This window comes from Thunnus thynnus, chromosome 14, assembly GCF_963924715.1.
Source record: "Thunnus thynnus chromosome 14, fThuThy2.1, whole genome shotgun sequence".
Classification (NCBI taxonomy): domain Eukaryota; kingdom Metazoa; phylum Chordata; class Actinopteri; order Scombriformes; family Scombridae; genus Thunnus; species Thunnus thynnus.
This window is the reverse complement of record NC_089530.1, coordinates 25,617,383-25,633,667: the sequence shown is the minus strand read 5'-3', so window position 1 is coordinate 25,633,667 and position 16,285 is coordinate 25,617,383. Positions and strand designations below refer to the sequence as shown.

At 40.0% G+C, this 16,285-nt stretch overlaps 1 protein-coding gene across 1 annotated transcript in view; it reads right to left on the bottom strand.

The window, feature by feature from the left end:
* cdh11 (cadherin 11, type 2, OB-cadherin (osteoblast)) overlaps window positions 1-16,285 on the bottom strand; it is a 93,316-nt gene that overhangs the window by 30,469 nt on the left and 46,562 nt on the right. The window contains exon 3 of the mRNA XM_067610693.1: window positions 147-555. Within this exon, the coding sequence (XP_067466794.1) occupies window positions 147-297 (151 nt within the window). The 5' untranslated portion in view covers window positions 298-555. The remainder of the gene's footprint in view (window positions 1-146; window positions 556-16,285) is intronic.

The window sequence follows — 16,285 nt, the reverse complement described above, 5'->3', positions numbered from 1 at the left end:
TGGCAATTTTCTTAAAAAATGACCCAAAACAATTAATTGATTATCAAAATAGTGTGATTTTTTAATTTTCCATCGATCAACTAAAAGTTGCACCTCTACATATGTCAAAGGCAAATAACAAGTAAACATTTTTGCTTTTGTCATACCTGTATGTCTGTGTCTGTGGCCCCTTTGATCCATGGAAGTATTTCCTTTCCGGGTTCCTGACGCGACACTACAGAGCGCAGAAACTCCCAGCAACACCAGGAAGGTCCTCAGCAGCCCGAGGCCCTGCCGCTTCATTATCAGCGTCACCATCTTGCCCGACCTGAGCAACCGTGCACTTCACTCCGCCCTCCTACTTTCTGGTTCCTCTCAGCGGAGCTCCGCCCCCACTGAGTTGATATACTGTTTTTGCTAACAAACTGTTGTTGATGAACTTCCTAGTTCATTAGCTGAGATGTTGCCTGTTGCCGCGGAAACTCATCACCGACTTTCACGTCACTGCCTTCTTGTTTTTTTCTTCTTCTTCTGTCTCACAGTTGGTTCACTCCCTCTCTCCTCTGATCACACAGCCTAAAAAGAAAGCAGAGGAGAAAGCAGCTTGGTCAATGACAGTCTAATTGAGCAAATTTACATTTCGTTTAATAAAACTTTTGCCTTGTAAACAGATTAATCTTTATAAAAGTTATGTGTTTAACACTGACAGCAAAAAACAACACCAACAGTTTAGTAATCATTCTTTGCTGTCTGTTATGGAGGGCGATGTTCATCGACCACAGTTGGAGATCTGACTTCTTAAATGGTTGTCGTGTTGATTAGGACAATGTTCTAATCAGCCAGACAATGTTGTCTGTAAACTCATTAGCTTTAATTCAATTAGACAGAGACTGATTCAGTGTGGGAGGTACAGCTCATGCACGACATCAGGTCGCTCTACGGCTCCATTTGCAGCCCTTTCGAATGCAACGAAACAGCATAAAGCAAACAGGAGAATGTACTGAAGTCATTAAAGTCAGATACTGTATCATGACTCTCCCCCAAACCCCTTTAAGTGGCTTTCAATTTGATCCATTAAACAGCACACTGATCACTGTACAGGTGATGATTCCGGCATCTATAGCGAACGAATCAGCGTGAGGAGACAAAATTTGATCCGTCCGTCAACGGTCCTGAACTGCAAAGTAAGAAAGTAAGAAGCTGCTCGCTCATTACGAGCAACTCTAGATGAATGTCAGCGAATGTCAATAAAAGTGGAATTTTAATGACGAGTCTTGGCATATGAGCTTGTTGTGAAATGAATTTGTTGAGAGCAATGAAGGAATAAATCAAATGTTGCCACCATCTAGTGAATAGAGGACTAGAGTTGATTCGACCTCTAGCTGCTGTGTAAGAGGTCATACGCTTTACTCTGCTGTAATTCTAACCTACGTTTTGATTGCTTCGACAGAACGGAGCTGGCATGCTTGGCTCCTGCTGTCAGCTTTTAGTACCAACAAGTCCCAGATCATTTGTCAATCCCTGTCAAAAAACTTTTTTTCCTGATCTGCTACCCTCATGGTTATGGTCTCATCAAGTTTAGGAGTTAAGACCATTAAAGCCACTTGGTTACGATTAATGAAAGTGTGTGGTCTTCATAAGAGGAAACCAGTGTTAAATATTGGTCAGAGATGGAGTGTGAACCCCTATGTTCAGACGCTTTGTATGTCCAATCATGAAACCTGAACCTTCTCCCGAAAATTTATGCAGTAGTACAACAATGTCATACTACTGTGCAATAAACAACAAATGCTGTAGTTTTTCACTTTAATTTAAGAGGTTGCTTGTCAGGAAAATGTAAAGACAGTAAACTGCAGAGTGACTGAAAATATGGGAAAGAGAACAAAGAGGTAATGTGTGGTAAATTCTTTGGCTAAATGCAAGCTGAAGGCATTAATAGTTATGTTGTATGATGGTTAGAGCATCAGGATGACCCCCCATTAGCTGTTTTGACTTTTGTCAAGGTTAAACTTGGAATAGAAGGTCAGACGAAATGCAAGAATATTTACTTTGATGCAAATTTGGAAACATGTTCACTTAATTACACTTCACTCAAGGCAATAAAGCCAATTCAATAACCTACACTCACATCTCTACTGTATGTCAGGTATGTCTTTTCTAGCCCAGTGGTGATGTATTGATACATCATTTGCACACTGCTGAACCTCCAGTGAACTGCCATAACGGCACCTGACATGGTCGACAGGAGATTTGGGACATGACTACACATCTTCCGTGTTGTATTCCACACGTGTCTCTCTAGTGCAAAACACAGAGAGTAACTGTGTGCATAAATCCCTTTACAACAACAACTACACATTCATTTTTCTAGCTGTAGCTGGGTAGATTTTTTTTTCTGTTTCTGTGTTCTGTTATCTTCTGTCTTGACCTGTGCTCTGCTATTCTTTTCCTGGCTGGACCATTTTAAAACAATGGTGTGTGTGTGTGTTAATATTCAATAGCTCAGTAGATGAGAAAATTCCCTCAGGGCTCATTGGCTGCTGTTGACCACATGATCAGCCAACCAGGCAGTGTTGACAGTTAATCCCATAGTGGCTCATCATCTGGCTAATTATCATTGAGTCTTCAGATTGATATATATGTATATCTGTTTGTGTATCTGTGTGTGTGTGTTTGTCCCTACTACAGGAAGATGGCCGCTTGACAAAACATATTTGGGATTAAATTGAAATGACCTTGATAAAAAATTAAGGATTGAAGAGAAATCTGTGAGAAATTGAGATAACAAAGACCAAAGCAGAAGAGAGAAAAGAGAAGAAGAAGACATTTGTTAGGAGAATCTTTCTCATTTTGTCAGCATTTTACCCAAAACTATATTAACTCAGATAAAGAACTGACAGTTTAGAAATGTATAACTGGCTAAAAAACAATTTATAACAAGACAATAAACCAAAACTCAGAAATATCTTTTTCTTTGAAGTTGTTACTTGCAGGTGAAATCATTTGTGAATTTGAACAGAGAATGAGCTAAAAAACTTCAAAGAAGTCTTAAAAACAACACCGACACAACAATTATCAACCCTGACGTGCACTGGTTGTGACACCTGCTACGCAGAATCTATTAACAGCCTCTCAAACTGTCACTCTTGTGTCAGCGATGAAGTGTCAGCTTTATTTATAAAGTAAAAAATAAAGCAAGTCCAAAATAAATTGCTTTCACCAATAACTCTGATATCCTTCTACTGGTCATCTGTCTAAAAAAACTGTCAGTGATGTGTCAAGTGAAATGCATAAAAAAAACAGTAATAATGAAACAGATTGATAGCAGCGTATGGAGTGACAGCTCCGAAACACTCAGGGTGACTGTGAATATCATATCGTGGGACTTGCTTGATGACAATGAAATGACTGTGCTGTCACATTCAAATTAAGCAAAAACGCTAGAAAACGATTTTTTTCTCTCGCATGAGATGGAGAACTAGAAACACGACGTAAAATTTCCCATCAGTTTCTTTTTTTATACACTCAAAGAGAGACACGTTTTCATAGGGTTTGGATACGTCTGTCGAAAGCATCACCAGCGTTTGATGATGGATTGGGAATCCTGGACACATAGTTTCTGTCTAATATTCTTTTTTTTGATTTACTGATATTCCCGGTGGCTGAGAGAGAGCTTAACAGAGAGGAAGAGAGAAAGAAATGGAGACAGAAAATGCAACAGAGAAACAGACAGCAATAATGGCTCCCCGGGGCAAGCATGCCTTTTGGCCAGACCACTTCCTCTGTCAGAATACATGACTCAAGAGTCACATTAGAGCAGAGAACAGCATATGTATGTGTGTGTGTGTCTGTGTGTGTGTGTGTATCAGTCCCTTGGGCTGGTAGCGATGCTGTGAATTCATGAGTCAAGTGTTGGACTAGACTACTGTGATTCATTGGCTAACATTAGAGGGTAGCTACACAAATAGTGTGTGCGTGTGTGTGTCAAGCAGAGGTCAGAGCAGTAGGGTTAAAACGAACCCCCCGCTGGCTGTCGTCTCTTTACTGACTGAACAATCACGCCACATGTGTGTATGTTCGTGTTTATGAATAACTATGACTATTGATTTGAGGGCGTCTGAATGCGCCTTTAAATACATGTGATGGTTTGCATGTGACCGTAAGATGTATGTGAGCAAGCATCTGTACATGGGAATGTTAGTCTGTGCGCGCCTGTGATTAATTAGCTTTCATTTTGGTTTCATCTGGTATGTATTTGGTTTGTAAGTGAGGTTTATCTTCTAAAAACAGACGTGCATTTCCTACCAATCCTCTTTTCTTGCACCGGGGTAAGATGATGTGTAGGATACACTCAAAGTTAAGAAGTTCTTTTAGATTTAATTATAATTTCCTGGTATTGACTGACAGTCCTGTAATCTCCTTCATCCGTCCTGTATTCCTTTACTCTGCTCCAAAACCTGTTAGAATATGGAACGTATGATGATTAGCAAACAGTCACTCTAATCGTGTTTAACAGATAATCTGGGTCTGCAGTGAATGATTGTTTGAATAGGAAAATAGCAGTTGGATAGAAAAACGCATTGCTTTTTTTTTTTTGTCATGCTGTCTTTTTTCTCTCTCAGGATGTGTATCTTGCTGTGCCTCTTCAGTCAGAGTAAGAGCTGTAAATCTGCAATCACAGTGATTATCTCCAGAACCACAATAAAGCACACAGATGTATTTCACCACCTTTGAATAATTTGGAGACTATTTTTTTTTTTTGGCTTCTCTAACTTTCTTTTATGGCACCTTTCCATTCTGTCTGTTCTGGGGTTTTTTTTTACTAGTCTATTTCTTCGACTCATTATCTAAGTTTTATTTTAGGTTGCACAATCCGAAGTGTACGATCAAAGGTTGTGGTTTTAATTTCTGGAAAGTTCCACGTGTCGTCTGCAGTAACAAAAAACTCTTCAGACGTTGTGGGAGGGTTGTCTGAAAGCTGTTTAAATGAGTCAGACTAAATAATACTAAGATTTTTTGAACGTCATTTCTCAGAAACTGCATGACAGTGTGAGAACTTTTTCTTACACACTGTTTCCAAAAAGATATGAAGTCCTTCTGGGATCAGCTGAGAAAAAAAAAACATCCTTGTGTAAATCTGCACTTAGAAATCTGTGCGCACGGTTTATAAACCGCACTCTCGGATTCATAATCTGTGCCCTCGAATTACGAATCCATGCCCGCGGATTTGTAAACTGTGCCCTCGGATTTGCAATCCATGTGCTCAAACACAACTGATTGTTAACAGGAAGTTGCTCATTTAATATTGTATTTCCAAGAATATGTGACTGAAGATATTTAATATGAAATAATCACTCTCGATCATTCTCATCATAGTCTTCCTCAGTTAATATTGAGCCACGTCATCCAATAAAGCACTCCAACATGTGTGTGTGTGTGTGTGTGAAAATCGTAATCAGTTTGAAATAAATTACGGTTTTGTAATGGGTAACGCAAAGCGGACTGGCTTTGTCTCCATAGCAACGGTGGCTGAGGATAGCATTCCGCTATCCAAAACTGAACAAAAATTAAATAAATAAATTTAAAAAAGAATCCGTGGGTATGGTTTCGTAATTCGAGGGCGAGGATTATGAATCCGAGAGTACAGATTTATACATGGATCTTCTTTGTTCTCAGCTGACCCCAGGAGGGCTCCGTACAAAGACAAACCTTTTCAAAAAATCATTTCCAGGTCAAAATGCTTCTTAAAACCCAGATTTCAATAAACAGTGTTTACCAAACATAAGTTGGATTATCATTGAAACCATTCTGATTCATTGAACTCAATCTCTCTCTCTCTCTCTAAGACTTGACTGTTAAACAACAACAAGGGCTGTTTTATTGTTTTTTCTCTCTCTCTCTTTCTATTACTCCCAGTCTATATCTACCTCTCTCTGTCCCTCGGTCTTCCAATCAGTCTCTCAGCACTCCCTCTGCCGGTGTCTCTCTCAGGACTGTGCTTTCATTTCTCTCTCTCTCTCCTCGGTGAGCCAAACCTCCAACAATCAGCAGCTATTAAAATAACATTGGAAAATGCCTGGAAACTATATAGAGAAGAAAACGGACTTGACCCCTCTCTTTTCCCCCGTCCGCTCCAACTTTCTCTCTCTCCGTCTCTCTCTCTGTGTGTCGGTAGTAATAAAGGTGGTTCATTCATGTATGAATGTGATATATATCCCCATCTGTCTCGGCACACTGTGTGTCATTGTGTGCTATACGTACCTGTGTGTGTGTCCTTTCTTACTTTTCCCCCCCTGTCTCACATATTGTCAGTGTCAGGGATGTGAAGGCAAACAATGGTCTTACTGTACCTTGTCTGCACAATGTGTACAAAAGGAATAATACATATATGAGGAATGAAAGAGAAAGGATGGGAGGGTGGGGTTATATTGTGATTTTTTTTCCCAGTGCAGCCTCTTTTCTTTTCACATTGGATAAGGCCCTTCAAACATAGACTTGCGCTGATCTTGAAAGCCAAACATGATCCCACATCATCCCCACATTCATCTACAAAGCAAAGCTGCAGGTGTTTATTATTTAATAATTTGGCTTTGTCAGGTGTTTTTTTGGAGAGATTTTTATCCATTAAGCTGGTACGTCTCAAAGGCGGATTTTCACTTCTATCCCTGTGAATATAATGGATTTTGACCTTTACAAACAATGGCAACAAAGTGGATTTCTGACTCATTCAACCCCTTCGTTACACAATTCAAATGCTGACACACATTTGGCAGACCGCTGTTACTGTGGTGAAATGACCACAGTGAACATCAACAGTCCCCGAGCCATGGAACCAAAGGATTATGTCTGAATTAGCTAAGCGGCCGACATGAACAGGAAATGGATGTAGAATGTGTTGCTTGTTCCCACAGCGCAGCCTGAAGGCGACATTTGTCCCCTCTGTGTTCTCACTGCCACTGTATCATCGTTTGTTCCTGCCACATTGGTGTCATTTGGCATGGTGGCGAGTCTGTTCTGACATGAACCGAGATGGCAGTGCAGCAGGGGGATTGTGGTACATTGAGTTGGTTTGGACTTGAATTTATTCGAGGCGTTGGAATAAGAAAGCCGAGATTGGAATAAATCTGTATTTTTCAGAATCAGAGCGAGAAGTGACATAACTGTTTCATCATCATTGCATTGGAGTTGTTATAAGGCTTAAAGCCATTTACAGTAAATGAACCAGTATAGGTTTAAGCTCTTGCCTGAGGACATGCACTCGATGACACCTCAAACACACAACGACCGCCTATTTCCAGGGCCAAACCTGTAACCCTTCACTCACACGAGAGTTCCTCCAACCACTGGACCCCTCTTCAACTCTACACACTATTTGAACCAGATGGGATATATTTTTTTTCATGTTTATGCTGGGATGAGAAAAGGGGTCATGTGAGGTTTATAATGAGATTTTCTGTTACTGTAGAAATCCACTCCTACTCTCCAAAACAAATCCCCGAGCTACTCTGCTGTAGATGCAAAGCTGTGGAGTGTAAGGGCTTTTTTTTTTTTTTTTTTTTTTCTTCCTCCTTTCTTTTTTTAACGTCTGGTTCCTTCAAGTGATATGTTCTGCAAGAGAGATTTGATAAGACGAGGGGCGGGTGAAATGAGCCAACCAAAGAGTGAGAGGGAAGGAGGGGAGAAAGAGAGAAAGACTAGCAAGAGAAATAAAGACAAAGAGCGTTCATGTTTCAGTCTCAACGACTGTCAACTGAATTTTACACAACTTTTGAGATGTTGCAAAGATTTACCCTTGAATGGTGTTTGTTTCCATCTGCTGGGTGGAAGCAAATGCATTCGATTTCTGACAATAATGATGAAATAAAAACCAAAAACTATAGATCTGTTAAGTAGTGATCATCATATTTACTCCTATCAGATATACGATAGGATGGAAAACTGTCTACAGAGTGAAGGATTGAGAAGACATAGAGGAAGGCAGAAAATTAAAAGACACAAAGATGTACTGACGGACGGGGAGTCGAAGTATTAAAGTTCACTTTGGGTGTCTCGTTTCGGTGGCCGGCTCTTTGTGGTCTGTTAAAAGCTTAAAAACAGAGCGGTGCTGAAAACAGACACCCGGCGTTTAGCTCACACCATGAAACCTGAGGCTTAATTGCCTTTCAATTAGAGGAACTAATAGGTCTGTGTGTGTGTGTGTGCGCGCGTGTGTGTGTGTGGTGAAGCGATTACAAAGAAAGCGCTGCTAAGCTTTCTCAGCATTCGTGAAAATAGGTATTAATGAGGCTTGCAGCACCAACACATACACACACACACACACACAAACACAGATCCACAGTTACTGCAAAGTTAGTCTTTGCAGTGCTTGTGTGTGTGTGTGTGTGTGTGTGTGTGTGTGTGTGTGTGTTTGCTTGTATACATGTGTGTGTGTTATGTGTGGTATGAATTTGGTGGTGTGTATGTGAGAAAGAGAGAGTGTATGTATATGTGTAGAGGTTGCTGATTCCTGTTAAACCATTTGTGAAATTCAAGTGCTAATTACCACCCGCAAGACCCCACGTCTGCTGTTTTCATACACACATACACTCACACACACACACACACACACACACACACACACACACACACACACACAATTTCTTCATGTAGTAATCTCATCAACCTCAATTTAACATCATCCGTATCCTTTTACATGAGAACGAATGAAGTACTAAATGTTCTAGTGCTGTTTAATGTCCAGAACATAGAAATCTAGATTATATAATCTAATCTTAGTCAGACTGAAATGATGTGGAAGAGAGTGAAATATGTGAATCTAGGGATGCAAATGATTTGATTGATCTTGTATACCTGAATCTAATAGGGTTGCAACTAATGATTGTTTCCATAACCTATTTATCTGTTGATTATTGTCTCTATTAATCGGTTAGTTGTCAGGTCTTTGATTAATGGTTAAAAATGTCGATCACTGTTTCCTAAAGTTCAAGGCGCAGGTCTAAAATGATTTATTTTGTCCCGACCAACAGTCCACAACCCAAAGATATTCAGTTTACTATCATTTAAGAAGCTGGAACCAGATAAGTTTTGTGTTTTTTCTTTAAAAATGACTCATATATGATTAATCGATGATCAAAATAGTTGGTGATTAATTTTCTGTTATCAACTAATTGATTAATCGACTTGTCGTTGCAGCTGTAGAAACAAAAGCACATAGTACACAGTCCCAGATTTCTATAACACCAGAGGTCAGTGAAAAACGGGGTGGTTATAGAATGAAACACCACCAGTAGATGTAGAGGGGACCACCATTAGTCACCACCAAATCCTGTCACCTGTTATCCATCTCTGTAAAGGTAATGTGCTTTGTGTCGTGGAGCTTTAATAGGTTTTAGGTGATGGAGCGAACAGTCTGAAGAGGATCAGTTCCCTCAGCGAAGCAGATCTGTTTCCCTTGGGGAGACACAGAAGCATCTCCCATGAGGAAACGGATGTCCTTATGTGGATCGTCGTGAGCCAATATGGACTCACTTCACTCGGAAGGTGATAAGTACAGTTGTGAGTTTCAGGTCAGGTTAGTGATTTTAGGAAAAGAGCCAAATACTCACAAGGTTCTGCTGTTTTCTGTGGACGGGTGGTGATTAAGATGTGTTATCATTTTCTCATTTATATTTCTCTATATTTATCTGGTTACATACAGTATATTTCGTTCTTATGGGCCATTTTGTTTCTTTCTTCAGTTACAGTACAATCAAGCGCCCCTGTAAAGCCGCCTCACACTAAACTGATAAAAACCTGCATGAGTCTCAGAATTTACCTGTAAAACTCATGTTTTAATGCTGTTGTTCATCATTTGTGATGTGAAAACGTCAAATTTCCACACAGTTAGAGAAATAAAAAGTGTGCATCCTGGTATTAGTTTGGTCATAAAATCAGCATGGAGCGTCTCCTGCTGGCGGCTGACGGCGCTGTCAGCTGAAGAGTCGATCACGCTGGATGGTAGAGATACTGGGACGCGTCTGGTTAAACAGTAGGTTGCCAAGCCAGGCGAGAATGACAGGTGCGCACACAATATCCACTTAATCACATAAGACAGAAATAAAATAAACGACCAACTCTGAGTTAATTTGTGTATTCTTAGAGGCTATTCGCTAGCCATTTCTTCATCAACTGCTTAAAATTTCTCTCTTCTACTTCAATGAGTTTCAGCACTACTGGAAGTTTATTCCATTCAGCTGCAGCTGTGTATAAGAAGGTATTTTTGCCCATTGAACTCTTGAATCTAAAAATAGTAAAAAATCTGTTGAGCTGCCTCTTGTTACATAGTTGTGGTCGCCTCTGAAGCGATTAAAGTCGTTGGACAGATATTTGGGGACCTCATTATGAACAATTACATGGGAAAGTCCCAACTTGAATTGAATGACTCTTTTCTCAACTGGAAGCCATTTAAGTCGTTGAAAATATGCTGTAACACAACACTGATTTACTTGTTTTAGACCATCTAGAGTTTATTTTTGATGCGCTGTGGTGTCCTGTCAAACCAGGAGGTGGCGGTATAGACAAAATGACATTGAACTAACGCTCCAACTTACATCTTTAGAGTTGATCTATCCAACAAACCTGATTTTCTTGCCAAGCATTAAGTCTTTTAGCAGATTTTAGTGAGGGCTTTCATGGCCATGGCCTCCCCCTGATACATGTTTACATCCTAAGTACTGTCACTGTATCCTTAGCTAAAATAACAGTCGCTCCTACCTTTACCTCCACCACTGGGGTCTTTCCCAGTTTACTTCTGGATCCAAAAAGGATGGCCTCTGTTTTCCCTCGGTGTAGAGACAGACAGTCGAGTCCCAACATTTTGAAGCTCCTCAACTCAAAGGCTTTTCCACAACTGCTAAGACTTTATGAGAGACGAGAATAGCTGAATCATCCACATAGGACACTCCCTTGAGGGACCCCACAATTGATAGTTCTAGCTTTGGAAAATGTCCCATTGGCATCCACGATCTGTGTCCTTCCAGAGAGGTAAAACTTGACCCATTTTATGGCCAACTTGCTAAACCTCATGGTCTTTAGTTTAAACAGCAGAGTACCATGATCTACAGTATCAAAGGCCTTTTGAAGGTCTAACATGACCATTCCACAGAAATTGCCTGCATCAACCTCCTTTCTGATGCGGGCCGTTAAATAAAAAAAAGGCAGGTTTCGGTGGAATGGGATTTTCTGAAACCTGTAGTTCATATAATATGTTGTGACTCAGTAAGTATGTATTTATCTGTTCATGTATGATCGTTTCTGCGACCTTGGAAAGGACACTTAAAATCGAAACTGGTCTATTATTCCCTTTATCAGACTTATTACTCTTCTTATAGAGAGGAATGACTCTTGCACTCTTGAGATCTGTTGGTACCTTCCTTTGCTCTATAGAGAGATTGATTAAATGGGCTACAGCGGGTGTAATACGCTCTGTTGCATCCCTTAGGAACCTGGCAGGTATATTATCCAAACCTGTTGCTTTATTGAAAATCAGTTCATTCAGTCTCTTAAGGACTGTATTCTCTGTTACTCTGGTAAAAGAAAATGATTCAGCTTGAAGCCCTTGTTGAGAATAAAAGCTTTGTACCTGCGTTTCTCCATACAGACCTGGATGACAAGAGAGATCCTTTACCTTTACCAGACTGTTGATGTAAAGTATGAGTTCACTTTTAACTGATGTAACTTCACCATTAATGTCCAGACTAAAACTATTGGGTTTGGCTTTTAGTCGTTTGCTGTATCCCAGATTTCCACAGCTTGTGTGAGTCATTTCTGTGTTCAATTACTTTTTCACATAAAAACTTTTTTTTTTGGCCTGTTCACTTCATTTCTTGATCTCTTATATTGCAAAAAACTGGACTTCCCTGGTTTTCCCAAAATGTGCAAAGCTTAAATTTCTTAACCTGATCAATTTTAAAGTGTCATCCCTTACTCAAGACTCAGTCCGCTGTTTGATTCTGATGATCTTAATTGGAGTCATCTTATCCACTACTTAAAAAAAAGATTTAAAATATATCCAGGCTTCATCAACATCACCACGTTTCAATACAGTGAACCAATCTGCTTTGTTCATACTCTCATACTCCAGGAGGATAACACGACACTCTGCGTCGTGTTATCCTCCTTAAGTATTTAGGTCATTTACAGACAAGGATCTGTAAAAGTTTACAGCCTGTCATGCTGTCACCCTGCATTACTCTGTGTATAACGACACGCCTAAAACAAAAGGCTGACTGATTCGACTGACAAAATGCGAGTCGAATCAGAGGCTTACGGATGGCGACTTTCAGCGAGCGGCCAGAATTACAGAAACAGCCGTTCCTACAATTAAGAGAAAGAAATTAGTAACGAGTAATTTCTCCAACATTGCTACTGGCACAACAAAAAAAAAAGCTGTGGCATGTTATGCTAATTTGAAGAATGCTAAATAAACAAAGCCGATAATGAAGAAGACAAACAATGTGCTGACAACACACACAAAGTTCCATTTGTTGCATTCAGCTAACTAGCACCTAATTAACTCTCTAATTAACTGCCATTGTTGGCTTTGGGAACTCTAATTCACACACAGAGCTAAATCATTCTCTTTAAAGTACTTTATTTCATATAAATAAACAGAGTTTACATGTGTATTTTGAGAACATTTTTGTTTTGCTCGTTTTGATTAGCTACCTCAATTACTGAGAATCATATGGAAATCATGTGCAATTTGTGTTAAACGCACAATATGTGGAATCATGAGTATTTTTCTGCTACTGAGAGAGATTGTAAAATAATTTGGGAAACATGTTCTGTGCCTTTTAATAGATTTCTAGGGCTGGTTTTCTTTACTGTTTTACATCACTGTGACAACGGTTCACCTCTATAAAGACAGCTGCCAGATGATTTCATATCATGCATTCATCAAAGCCCAGCTCGATTTCAACACACACAACCAGTCATTTCCCACATGGAGAGAACGGTTGCGTGGTTAAACCATTGCATCATTCATCATTTATATATATGTTGAAAATAATCGCACAGAAAGTCCACACAAAGATTTAAACTGTCACCAACGTCCTCTTTGTATAAGAAGCTCAGACAATTAATTCGAGGAAGAGAAAATGTGTTTTCGTTGCAGCGAAACATAATGAAAACATAAACAAAGCCGGTAATGGGGTGAGTGTTTCAGCAGGGTGTGTCAATCTGCTGTTCCTGCTTTGGCCTTTAAATTTGTAAGGAAATCTTCCTGGCTGAAAAAAACAAGCTGATGACCGAAACAATCAGCGCTCTGTGTTCTTTAAAATGAGCGGCTGAAATAAGACTGTAAAACAACGGGTGAACTGATGAGATGCAGTTAAGCTCGAGGCAAAACAATGCAGCTCTAATTAGCCTGCTGACCACTGTATAGACTATTGGTTTGTCCGGGAATGTCGTCTTTATGAGATTTAACTCCGCGACTATCAGGCCTTTCACTCAATTGGACTGACGGACTCCACATTAGTGACGTTCACAGTTGATTACGGCGAGTAATCTCCAAAAGTGCTCGAGATTAGAATTGAAAGTGTGAAAATTAAAAAAAACGTGTTGTGTAAAAGCTGTTAGAATTGACGTTAATGGAAACCTTATGAATGCGGCGTTGAAGGGCATCCTTAATTAACTGGCCATTTAATTATTCCTCTCTATCTTGCTCTGTCCTTCTCTTTCTCCCTTTCTGTTGTTTATTTTGTCTTTTTCTTTTACTTTCTCCTGATTTCTTTCTCTTTTTTGTTGTTGTTGCTGTCCACTAAGATCCGTCGTACAGTTTTGCACCACAGTGGTAGAATTACAGTGTCAGTAATGTGGAAAACTTTTAGAATATAAATGAATAGTGATCACACGGTGCTGCAGAAGATCACAGGTATGTATTTTTTTCCAGACACAGCCAGACACTTTCTTGGCCTGCTTTCATAAATGTCCAAAATCGTCTTCTTTGTGTGTGTGTGTGTGTGTGTGTGTGTGTGTGTACACATTCACGCATTGTGAATGAATGAAAACGACTCACTGGGGGACATGTGCGGTGGTTCAGAGATCACAGTCACACACACACACTCTCCATCACAAGAGATTCATGACTGTGTCACTAAACCTTTTAAACTGAGAGAGAGAGAGAGAGAGAGAGAGGCAGATAAAAAGACAGATGAGTATGACAGGAGATATGCCAAGACAAACACGAAAAGAAAGGAAGTCATCGGGAAAAGATCCTACTCAATCATAAGAATAGACACACACAAACACACACAATTCCTGGAACAGGAATAATGGGGCTGAGAGGAAAGTTTGAGGAATTTATGCTATGGAAAAGCAAGCATAACCTGAGACTCTCTATGCCTCTTGCCTACTCTGTCTTTCTCACTCCATTTCTGTGTGTGTGTGTGTGTGTGTGTGTGTGTGTGTGTGGTTTTGAGCTATAGCCCCTAAGGGAGGGAGAGAAGAAGAGAGGTAGGGGGGCAGGAAACGGTGGCGTCTGGAATTGATTTGAGGCTAAAGGAAAAATAAAATACTTGAGATTCTTAAAGGCTCGGGGAGCAGGGACAGACAACCACAAAAGAAAATGAAGAAATGAAAGAAGGGAGGAGAGAGAAAGAAACGAGTGAGGCCACATAACCACAAGGAGAAAGAAAAAAGAGAAAGGGTACATAAAGCAAACATAGAAGAAGCATTTCTACTTCTGCACTAAAGTCTGGTGGCTGTGAGGTCGCCTTAAGTACACTCGAGCTATACCGAGCTTAGGTGTACCTCTTCAAAAATGTAACAGCACAAAGGGTTGTTCAGGCCACTTGGACACTGTGAGAATTGTGATCGCTCTGCCTCGGCCACTTTGCAATTCTTTGTTACCAGTACTGGTTGTAGATGGAGACAACAACAGTTAAAGGGTAATAATAAGGACAGCGACTATAAAATGTCTACAAATAATAAAAACTGACTGAACTGAATATCTTAGAGTTCATGGGGACATCTTCAAATGTCTTGTTATGCTTCAGAATCAAAAGATATTCACTTTATTATCATGTATGACACATAAAATATGAAAATATTCACATTTGAGAGGTTGAAACCAGCAAATTTGGGGCATTTTTGCTCATAAAATGCATTAATAACTTGTTCAAATTGCTGAATTTATTCATCATACATAGTCCATCTTCTAATCGTTGCATTTCAACATGAGATATTCCAAAATATCAACTTGGGCACCAAGTTTGCAGCGGTGCCAATCAATGAATGAGGCCATATGAAGGAATATAAATCAGTTACTTCGTCATAACTATGCAGCAGTTAGATTTTAAACTAACTAGCAATAAGATCCTATAACAGCACAAAAAGAAAGCCAAGTAAAGCATGTTTAGCCAGTCAGCGTTAGAGGATCATTTGGAGAATTTCTTATTTCAGCCTTGCAGTCAAGCAAAAGCCCTTAAATATGATCAAAAACCAATGTGATCATGAGGGGTTTCCACTGGCAAACTTTTACTCTGGTTGGAAACCTCTACTCTGGCTGACTTTTCAAATGATATCACATTAATAATAAAATCAACCTTCAATGCAGCGCTTTTCATGTGAAAACTGTAAATTACTGCGCCGTGGAAGACCAGCAAAATTGCCATTAACTCATCAGCGGGAAACACGTTCATCTTATTAGCGAAGCTCGTTAAACCGACCGCAAACAATGATGAACGCTGTTGTGTGTTATTGGCCCCATGCAACAGTTAAACAGCTGCCAAACCGCCACAGATGGAGGAGAGAAAGACACAGGTAGAAAGAATTTACGCTGACTTCCAAGTCCTACGACAAACAAGTGAAATCACGAGGAAAACGAACGGGGGACGGGGCCGATGGTGGCGGAGAAATGAAGAGATCGACTGGAGAGTATTGGAGAGAGAGAGGAGAGAGGAAGAAAGAGAGCAACAGAGAGGGATTTGTGTCCAGCTAGGTTAGCCATGTGTGTTCATGCTTTATCGAGCTCAGTGAGTCTGTTCCAACATGATGAATAGAGACTAAAGATATTAGAATATGAGACAGAAAGAGAGAGAGAGATATCAAAAGGAGGCTGAGAGGATAGGAGGGTGGAAATCCTCTTTTTTTCCATTCTTCCCCAAAGAGAAATGAGAGAGTTAATCCTCAGGGGCTTACATTTGTTTTTTCTCTCTCTATCTCTCTGTATTTCAGTATCTGTGCCTTCCGACACTCCCTGCTCCCTCCTGATCTTTGCTTTTCCTCCCTCTCGTTCTCTCTTTTTCTTTTTCTGCTCTCATTCTGC